The 10,411-nt window shown below is 50.4% G+C and overlaps 1 protein-coding gene across 2 annotated transcripts; it reads right to left on the bottom strand.

Moving 5' to 3' along the window:
- GZF1 (GDNF inducible zinc finger protein 1) lies at positions 1 to 10,211 on the bottom strand. 2 transcript variants are annotated; one of them, XM_041733346.1, is made up of 6 exons: positions 9,486 to 9,523; positions 6,869 to 8,243; positions 5,469 to 5,563; positions 3,729 to 3,896; positions 3,014 to 3,171; positions 1 to 2,466 (listed from the first exon to the last, which is right to left on the bottom strand). In XM_041733346.1, exons 2-6 carry the CDS (start codon positions 8,218 to 8,220, stop codon positions 2,116 to 2,118), a joined length of 2,124 nt encoding a protein of 707 aa, XP_041589280.1. In that variant the 5' UTR covers positions 8,221 to 8,243; positions 9,486 to 9,523; the 3' UTR covers positions 1 to 2,115. The 2 variants fall into 2 exon arrangements, with proteins under 2 accessions (XP_041589280.1, XP_041589281.1); XM_041733347.1 differs by lacking the exon at positions 9,486 to 9,523 and adding an exon at positions 10,117 to 10,211 and having other exon boundaries at positions 3 to 2,466.
- Positions 10,212 to 10,411: the final 200 nt, after the last annotated feature.

Raw genomic sequence — 10,411 nt, 5'->3', positions numbered from 1 at the left:
GGGGTTTTTGCATTTCTCTGCTCTCAGGGGTAGCCTCACCTTCCTGGGAGGGACAGAAAAATGGGTCTAGTTGGAGACAGGCCCGTGGAGACTGTCCCATCACACTGAAGAGGCCTCTAGGCGGCCAGCGTGGCACTGAGCCTATGCAGCTTACTACCCCAGCAGGCAGAGGCCCACGTCCCTCACCAGCAGGCTTTCCCATCTACAGTCAAGATGCAGTCCAAATAGTTATGTAAACAATCCCAAGGCTATAGATCCTGATTTTAAATTTTACTACCCATGAAACAAAAAATTATACTTGCTCCAATTAAGAATCTTATTTCTACCGAGCCTCAATTCTAACAGAAGTAAACTTTAGACTGGAAAAACTTTTTAGAAAGCAGACATTTATTAACACATTAAATGATTTTTCGTAGAATTTCTAAAGAAACAAATTCAAGACAAATTCTTCGAGTAGGTAACAAAATAATCTATTTAAACTCCTTCTCATTAAGATGACTTTACTCCATGAAACAGTACATCAGCTGGGCAGGCTCATTCTCTCACAGTTTTGTTGTGACAGTTTTGTTGTTCTTCTGTAAACACAACCAAAGTATGCTGTCATGGTTGAAAATTCAGTACTGCCATCTTCAAGAGCAAGTGTGAAACATGTTATCAGCACCTAAAACATCTTAGAGTGGCTTTACTATTAATGTAACATGTTACGAGTTAGAAAATAAGCATTGAGGGAAAAGCCTTCCCACGTTAGTTTCTGACGTAGTGCAGCTGCATCTTCATCCTGGACCTCAGGATAAAGTACGTTCCTCTTAGAAAGTGAATGTGTTTTCACAGCAAGTTTAATAAATTAAAACGTAAGGAAAATAGCAACTAGTAAACAAAAGAATTCTTCACGATTCTCTCTTTAATGTGTTGAGGGTTACATGTGAGTCAAAGCATGCGGCAACACACCCGAGCCACTGGAAGCAAGAATCAGGCTTAGCAAATACAGCGGAACTACACTGCAAATTCATTTTAAGCAGAAGGCCATCAGGGGCCAGCCACACGAGCACTGGAGACAGTCAGTGGTTCTTCACAATCCGCTCTTAAGGCATCATCAAAGACGAGTTCCCTTCCGCTTACATGCTCATGTTTCCAAGGAAATAGATGTGTGGAGATTACTTGCCCGTTTCAAGCTCCTGATGCGTAGATGAGAAATTCTGGGTTGTTGAAAATCACAGAGTAAGTCAGGAAAACCCAGCCAAAAATGCTAACACTGTGTTCTAAGATTTGTCAGATCACCCCACTGCTACTGGTGAATAAAAGGACTCCACAGTGTTTTGAGTGTTCAAAACCTCTTGCTTCACTTTTCATATCTCTGCAAAAACTACGACACCATTTGCTGCTAGAATCTTTGGTAGGACAGCTTGTACCTAATCAGACTTTAGGAATGAAACCCAACAGCCACACTTCATTTCAGCAGTGATTCTATGGCCAGCTTCCTAGCTGTGAAGACTAAGCCATTTTCAAGTGTTCGAATCTGTCACTCCTGTTTTAGTGCCTACAGACACGAGGCGAAGGGGAATAAACGCAACCATCCATTTCTTCAATCCAATTCAAGGTCCCCAGAGCGAATCGGACTTGCTTCAGTTCAAGAGGAAAGAGCTGAAATACATGGTCCCAGTTTTACTTCAGCTTGGTAGAAAAATAGCTTAAAAGTATCAGGGAAATAAACCCACATGGAAGGGTAAGGCAGGCTGTGACCGGGGAGATTGCTAACAGTAACTGGGCCAGGGCTCTGTATTCTACAATTACGTAGTTGCCCAAACTTCATACACGTCAAGACATGCGTTACGGTTTCACATCTGACCTGCACCAGGATTCAGTGAGGTCATGTTAATAACTGCCTTGTTTGTTGATCGAGTGTAGCTGAGATCATGCGGACTGGGATTTTTAAGGGGAAGCTCTAAAAACGCTTTGAGAAAGACGTGCAAGTTAGCAGAGATTCAGGAAAATGTGCACAAGGTATTCTTGTCCACTCTGTCCACAGACAGATCTTGGCCCCTGGTGTTAATCCACGTACAGCAATCACCCATGCTGAGATGCAGCGTAGCATCTGCCTGGCAGGTAAGTAAGCGCTCATTCCATGTTGGTCAGCGAGTGAAGCTGTGTGGGCATCGGGTCTGTCTGTGGAGTCAGCTCGCTAAGCTCACTGATGGTAGTGGCCAGCAACGTGTCCTGAGACCCCACGCAACGGTCTGACTTGCAGGCTGTATCTGCAGAATTGTTCTCGTGCACTGTAGGTATGCTGCCTTGGACTGTGCCTAGGTTGTGAAAATGGCCATTTTCTGCAAAAGACAGCAATTTATCCGAAAGTTTGGGTGGTGTATATTCTTCATCCGGCTGCTCAGTCTTGTGCGTGTCATCATTCTTGGGTGAGCCATCTACAATGACAAGGAAAGACTTCCATGGAGTATTCTTATCATGTATCTACGAATCAAACACAAAACATAAGTCACAGCGTATCTCTGAACAAGTACATCTTTTAAAACAATGGTTTCTTTTCAACTTAAATTTAGTTTCTACTATAGCAAAATACCCTTTCACTAATGGCCAAACCTCTACCACCACTGTCACCATTAAGAAGCACTTATCATAGATTGTGCCTCTAGGACCCATACGTGGTTCTGTGTTCACACTGTGAGTGTATACCCTTGCATAAAAAACCTGAAAAGGAAAAAGACCCACTGTCTTCTATAACCACCGTACAGAATGAGAGCCAGCATTTTTTTTTAAATTTTATGTATTTATTCATTAGACACAGAGAGAGGCAGAGACAGAGGCAGAGGGAGAAGCAGGCTCCCTGCGAGGAGCTCAGTCCCAGGACCCTGGGATCACGCCCTGCTGAGCCAAAGGCAGAGACACTCAACCACTGAGCCACCCAGGTGTTCCGATGGCCAGCATTTCTGTCTAGAGTTATGTGTACCTGGGGACCAGCAATTTGTCATTCCAAAGCCACACTACTGCTTCTGCTTACCGAGGTATGCCGCCTGAGAGTGGACTTGTCAGTGAACGTCCGCCCACATGCATTACACATGAATGGCTTCTCCCCCGTGTGGATGCGATGGTGACGCTGGAGAGCATTGAGCTGGGTGAACTGCTTACCACACTGGTCACAGCAATAAGGACGTTCCCCTGAGATGGGAAGAGAAGCAAGCCACTGGGTGATCTTTCCAGCCTACTTTATGGAATTCTGATACCCTGGAATCACGCTGCTGGGAGACCACTGGGAAGCAGCTGCAGGAAGGCTACACTGGGAACAACTCAAGAGTCGACTGATGGGTACAAATCTATCCCTACAATACCAGGAGGTTATAGCTACACCCAAAAAGGACCAAAGCCAAAAGCTGGTATCACATCTACAAAAATTCACCTGTTTCCCACAGTGATGTAATATAAAATTCCAAGTCCCATAATAAGTGAATTTGCATGTGCGTATACTAATATGTATAGACAGACCATCAGCCCAAATTCCAATCTGAAAAATACTAAAATGTCCACATATCCACAACCACATGCAAACATTCATACCGTTTCAGTTTCTGAAACCAGAAACTAGAAACTCAGAAATTAAAAAATACTATTATGACACACAATTCTAAATTCCAAATAATTTTCTAGTAGAACTAAAACTTTTGGGATATTATCCTTGCCACACTGAACTCCCTTCCCTGGCGACATTCCAGCCATACCTGTGTGGACTTTAATATGCTGATAGAGCGAATTCCGCTGGGCAAAAGTCCTGAAACAAACTTCACATTTAAAGGGTTTGGATCCAGTATGGATTCTATTGTGATGTTTTAAATACTCCTTAGAAGCAAAACTCTTGCCACATGTTTCACACATAAAAGGTCTTTCACCTACATGAAACGATGAAACAGAAAGTTAGAAATGACAGAGGCACCGGAACGCTAGAAGAGTAGGCCCATGCCCTAGAGCACATACAAACTCAGAAGTGCCATACTGGGAAGCATGTTACATCTTTTAGTTAAAACTGTCATAAAACATCTATTCATGTAAGATGCCTGCTACTTGCTGAAAGTTCATGAAAAAACCTTGGGAATCCCAACAAGGATCCCACCAGCCTAGAATTAGATCGTTCAGTCAGCCCACATTTTGGAAACGTACTCATTCCAAACAAGAAATTAATCTTACAACTTGTTTGGGGGAATTGTTGAATTTTTCAAAGCAGTACTCCTGCACGTTATCAAGACAAAAGTCCCCCTTGAGAGGAGAGGGAGTTTACAGGGATACATATGCATGGCTGGTCTGGGACAGCAACTCCAATCAGAATAGGAGAAAAATACTCCCATTTCACATTGTACAGTTTGAGTCTTTTAATCCCACAAATCAGACTTACCTGATTATGAGGTATGCCCCTGACTTTACAAACATCAAAATAAAAATACTGGTTTTAACAGAAACTGAATACATTCATAGTTTCATCAAATGATGGGTTCTCACTTAATGCTTCAGTGTGACCTGATCTTACCTCCACCCCTCATCTTCCATTAGGCACCATTTCTCATTTTAGAGTCTCAATAAATCCAATCATTAAATGCCTCAGCTCTGCCTCACCTGCATTTGAACTTGAGGCTCTTATGGCAGTATTTGAGACATACAAATTTAAAATGCAAGCAAGTAAGGAAGCACTGGGTTAGTATGATAACAGCAGCATACAATAGTTAGATTCGGTATCTCATACAACAAGGTTCTGAACCTCAGGATTGCTGTGCTAAATTTGAATAAAGTCAACTTAAATTTTCTCCCTCCCTTAGTACAATTACATCACAAAATTTTGGAAAATAGAAATGAGATAATCCCACGACCTAATACATCATATAGCAATTTATTTTCATCTAGTCTTTTATGTGCAGGTTTTCAATGTAGTTGGGATTAGCTGTATGCTGTAATTGTGCACTTCCCAGGCCACATCCAAGCACAGGTGTTTTTCATAACATTCAGAGCCCTGGGAGTGGCCCCATCGGGAGCCGGGAACGGATGGATTTACCAGTTTACTGAACCACTTCCTCTTTGGTTAGACAATCAGGCTGTTTATAATGCTCTGTTATTAGGGAGAGCAAGAAGTAGATGACAGTATATAGCTTCTCCCATATTTTGAACAATTTCTTTAAGACAGATTCCTGGAAATGGAATTTGAAGCTAGTACAGTGGAAACGGTTTCATACCCCTTGATACTTAAGACTCAAGTGCCCAGTCCTAAGGCCCAGTGTGCGGAGGCTACTGCCACAAGCACGCCCCAACAGAGCCATGGGCATATCTGAGTTACTTGGTTTGGCTCACGTAAGAGAAGGAAAAGCTGTATCATGGCCTTAACCTGCACCACTTTGGTAGACGCCAACTTCTAAATTAAATGGCAATTTCTTCTACAGCTAGAAAAACATTCAATCACAACAGCATTGAGTATTTACCTGTGTGACACCTTTTATGATAAATCAGCATGTGGTTCTGAGTGAATCTTGCACCACATTCATCACAGACAAAAGGTTTTTCCCCTGTATGAATTCTGAAAGTACAACATTCAGATGATAACTTAGGATGTATCTCAAAAGCTCACTTTGCAATACAATTTCCACTCTAGCCGGCAAAGACGGTTATTCCAAGAGACCGAATGAGGATGGCTGAAGTGGACGTACACAGGCCCACGACCTCCATCCCCAAAGTCGTTTCCACTGGAGGCCAGTAGGCTCCCTCACTTCCCCGGCAGGGGGCGCTGCCCGGCCCATGCCCGCAGACACTTGCCTCGGCGCTCTCACTTCACCACTGAATAGTACTGTGCGGGGTTTGCAAAGCTTCCCCATCAGAGTAATCGACCACAGACACCTCAGGACTACGGCTGACAAAGCACCATGTGATCAAAAACGTTATCGTCCATTCCTAAGATGGATGACATGACCAGTCCAGAAAGAACGGCTCTCAAAATGCTGAAGAAAGCTGGTTTCTGAGGAGCGTGCATCAGCATGAGAGTTTCACAGCTAGTATGAAGCAGCCATCAACCACGACTCACTGCATACTTCCTACACCAAGGTCTTAAACGGATTGCAGCGTGAAAAGACAGTGAACACCGCGCTGCCACCCCAAAGACGCCCCAGCCTGACAGCAGGTCTACAATACAGTAGGACTGCTTGTCTAGATTTCAGGCACAACCCGTGAGCACTGGAAGGAAAGCTATTTAAAAACTGGTATACCCCGCCTACAGTTCCAAAGTTATGAACAGAAAACCCTGTCCTGATTCTGGAGCTTAGACTAACCAGTGGCACTTTCCAAGCCCTGAGAACAAACACAAGACCAGAGGAGTGTCCTAAAGCCCTAAACGTCCTTCCTCTCACTGAGGCTTTTCATGGATGGTGGGACCCAGCTGATCACAGGCCTGAGTTCTAAAAGAAGAGTCAGGAAGAGAGCAATGAAGGTCATTAGCCCAAGTGCCTCTCCAGCCAAAGCACAGCAGGCAACGGAAGCTCCAGAGACTCCTCTGGGGTAGGAAGAGCCTGGCCCGCTGGAGCCGAGACAAGGCTGGTGGGGCCTGGGTCTCACGTCCAGGCTTCTGTCCTGGCACCGGGCATGGGTAAAGGGGCTGGCTGTCAGCCTGGGGCCTGTAGGAAGGCTGAGGGAAGACACACCTCTACCCAGGAAGAGACCTCACAGACATCCCAAAGCAGCCCCCCAACTTCTAGAGGGCACAGATTAAAGAGTGGAATGTCTGCAGGCTGTACCGGCCCAACCCTGGTATGACCCAGATCCCCGGCATGCCTGGCTCCTGGTGGGCCAAGAGCACCCTGGCAGAGGCTCTGGTGGGCGGCTGCAGCCCTACCTCATGTGGGTCTTCAGCGCTGAGGGCTGCGAGAACTTGGCGTCACACTCAGTGCAGCCATAGGGCTTGTGGCCCGTGTGCGTCCGTTCATGCAGCCGCAGCGCCGTCTTGGAGCTCAGACCCTTGCCGCACTGCTGGCACTGGTGCCGCTCGCCGCCGCCCTCGTGCACCTGCACCACGTGTCGCTTCACATCCTTCTTCCTCTTGAACTTCTTGCCACACAGCTCGCATGGGAAGTGGCGCTCACTGCTGTGCACATGGCGCTGGTGGCTCTTGAGATTGCAGCGGTTGGCGAAGGTCTGGCCGCATGTGTCACAGCGATGGACCACCTCAGTAGCCACCCCGTGGTGGTGCCGGATGTGCTTCAGGAAGCTTTTCTCATACAGAAAAGCCTTTTCACAGATAGTGCACTTGAAGTTGCTCTTCCTCTTCTCACCCTCGTCGTCCTCATCATCGTCCTCCCCGTGGCCCGCTGCTGGCAGCGCCTGTGCTGCCACAGGCCCTGCGCCACCCTCCTCCCGTTTTGTGATGGGCTCCATCTCTGCTCCCGCGGTGTCGGAGCTGGGGTCCTGGAAGCCGCAGTGGTCCCCTGTGTCATCCTCAGCACTTTTCTGCTGCTCCCGGAGCCTTCTTGTGTACTTCTTTTTAGGTATTTCCACAAACACCTTCCTTCCAGCCAGCCGTCCACTGGCCCTCCTGATTTTTGTGTAGGGAGGCTTGACTGCATCTTTTTTCTTCTCTAGTTTCTCCTTGGACTTCCTTGGGGGCGTATCTGGCAACATGCCATTGCTGATTGTCTCCGCCAAGGGATCTGACTCCCCGAGGCCATTAGGGAGTGGACTGTCCACTGCTGGACTTGCCCCGAGGTCAGGGGCAACAGAGGATTGGGAGCCACTGCTCCCTTCTGCCTCCTGAGATTCCGAGAAGTTCTGCAACTCCAGAAGTACTGACTCCAACATCTGTTTCTTCAATTGAAAACAAGTTTCTGATAAGTCCAGACATTTTAGTTTCTCAGCCATTTCCAGCATTCGCTGCACACGGTCTTCTTCAACCTGTACCTTTGCAGTGTACACAAACTCGAGAAATGAGGCAAAGTCAACAACTTGCACTTCATTTAGGTAGACATTAGTCCTCGAACCATCCACAGTCTTCTCATTAAGGAACATCTCCTTAAAGAACTTGCTGGTGGCTGCCAGCACGGCCTTATGGGCCATGAACTCTTCACGGACGCCCTGGTACTCCACACTGACAGTCACATCACACAGGTGACCAAGAAGGCGTAGTTGGTGCATTTCCTGCAGAAGGTTGAACGGTGAGGATTTGGATTCCAGCAGAACTGCACCACTTTCCATGTTTCTTTTTTCTAAAAATAACCCTAAAAACAGAAAAAAGAATTACTTATGCCTGAGCAAACACTGAAGTGAAAGAATTAAAAATTAGGATTATTTCAGTTCTCTAGAGGATATAAACTGATTAATAATAACCAAAAGCTAGCTTCCCTCATGTAGAGATACAAATCACACCACTTAGCGACCTTCTACAGTGTAGTCCTGATGCACCTTCATAATATAATATTTGCACACAAAAAAATTACTAAGATTTCTCTCAATGATAAACACAGCTGGTCAAAGTCATGCATAACGAAAAATATGACAGCAATAATTTGTTTATCTAGGTCATTTTCTAACTTGCGTATGGACACGTACCACAAAACCTTAACAGAATTTACAGCAACAATAATATCTAGCTCTTTGGCCAGGAAACCAAATAATTAAAACAAAACATGTGGCTACTGCTGAGAACAAACCTGAAAGAATCATGTCTGCCTCTGAAAATAACCAACTAAACAAGTAACTACTTTCCATGAGGAAAATCACATGGAAAAGTAGTCCACAGTCCACGGCCGTTTCCAGCACCCCTGAACCCCTCATAATCCGAGCCGCCAACTCTCTATGAGACTAGTTTCAGGAGCTGCGCCTGCGCCTCTCTCACCGCGGGGGCTCCTCCGTGGGAGGCTGCCGGTGCGTGGGGCTGCAGGGACCGCAACCCGGCCAGATGCTGACAGCGCACCTGAGGTCTGGCAGCTACTTGCTATCGGCTTCCGTACAGCAGGCCTAGGTGCTGTTATCACCATCCACAGCCCCACGTCGGGCCCCCTGCGTGGAGCCTGCTCCTCCCTCTGCCTGTGTCTCTGCCTCTCTCTCTCTCTCTCTCTCTCTCTCTCTCTGTGTGTGTGCCTCTCACGAGTAAATAAATTAAGAATCTTTAAAGAAAAGACATCCCATCTCGTGCAAGAACTAACAAGGTAGCAGTCCGTGGCTGCGCTGGGCCTGCGGCCTGGGCCCGCTCGTCCAGCCGTCACCCGGCGGCGCCGGGGCAGGGCCGCGTCTCCCCACACCCCTCGGCGGCTCGGCCCCGCCTGCAGCTGCCCTCCCCGGCTTCCCCGCGCCACCCCGACTCCGCAGGGCGCACCGCACCTGGCGCGCTGGGTCCAGCTGCCCTTCCCAGGACACTCCGGTTCCTGAGCCTGCACGCCCGGCCCTGCTCCCGTCCTCCCGCAGCCAGAGCGTGGCCGCGGCGCCCGCGGTCTGGCCGTCGGGGCGGAGCCTGTCCTCACCTCCAGGAGAGCCCGCGTCTCTGCTCCACCCGTTCGCGGTCCCGCGGCCTGCGCCGCTGCGGCCCCCGGGGCTACGGCGGGCCCCGGGCCGCCCCCGCCCCCGCCGAGGGCCCGGCCGCGACGAGAACCCGCAGGACGCCGAGCCGCCACCGGAGGGGGCAACGGGAGACGCCCGCGAAGCCGCCGTGGTGGGGCGGGGACGGCGCAGCCCCCGGGCCCACCGCAGGGGCCTGAGCTGAGCCGCGGGAAGATGTGCGGTGAAGCGACCTGCCTCGGGCACCCCGGGCTGACGGCTGGACGAGCGGGCCCAGCCGCAGGCCCCGACCGACCAGCTGGCCCCGTCGGCCCGAGGCCCCAGGCCCACCCTGCGGGGCGCACCTCCTCTCCACCCGCACCTCCTCCAGAGCGACCCCCGGGCCCGCCCCGCCCCGCCCCCTGCACGCCGACCCGGCGCCTGCGGGGCCGCAGGCGTCCACGGCTTCCGCGCGGTCCGGCCCGGCCCTCCGGCCGCCGGCCGCCCCCGAGACCCGACGCTTCTCCGGCGGAGCAGCGCGCACGGACCGGGAGGCGGAGGCCGGGGCCGAGGGGCCAAGGGGCCAAGGGGCCCCGGGGCCCGCGGCCGCACACTCACCTCCCAGCCGCCGCCGCCGCCGCCGGACCAGGCCCGGGACCCACGGCCCCGCCGGACGGAACGCGGCTGGCAGCGCGGGCGCCGCCGATTGGCCGCCGCCGATTGGCCGCCGCCGCTCCGCCCCGCCCCCCGGCGCCCCGCCCCCTGTCGCGGCTCGGGGCGGGGCTGCGCGCGCACGTCCGACTGCGGAGCGGAGGCCGCGGCAGCAGGCGCCGGGCTCCTCCCACGCCGCGGCGGGCGTCACCGGCCCCAGCTGGCGTCTGCGCCTGCGCACAGGGCGGTGACGGCGTCCTCG

This window comes from Vulpes lagopus, chromosome 18, assembly GCF_018345385.1.
Source record: "Vulpes lagopus strain Blue_001 chromosome 18, ASM1834538v1, whole genome shotgun sequence".
NCBI lineage: Eukaryota > Metazoa > Chordata > Mammalia > Carnivora > Canidae > Vulpes > Vulpes lagopus.
This window is presented reverse-complemented; position numbering and strand designations above follow the sequence as displayed.

Excerpts from the sequence above, each read along its gene's own strand:
- GZF1 (XM_041733347.1), bottom strand. The coding sequence starts at position 8,220 with ATGGAAAGTGGTGCAGTTCTGCTGGAATCCAAATCCTCACCGTTCAAC. Across the intron at positions 3,897-5,468 it reads TCATAAAAGGTGTCACACAG|GTGAAAGACCTTTTATGTGT; the intron begins GTAAATACTCAA and ends CGTTTCATGTAG. Across the intron at positions 2,467-3,013 it reads CTCTCAGGCGGCATACCTCG|ATACATGATAAGAATACTCC; the intron begins GTAAGCAGAAGC and ends TTTGATTCGTAG.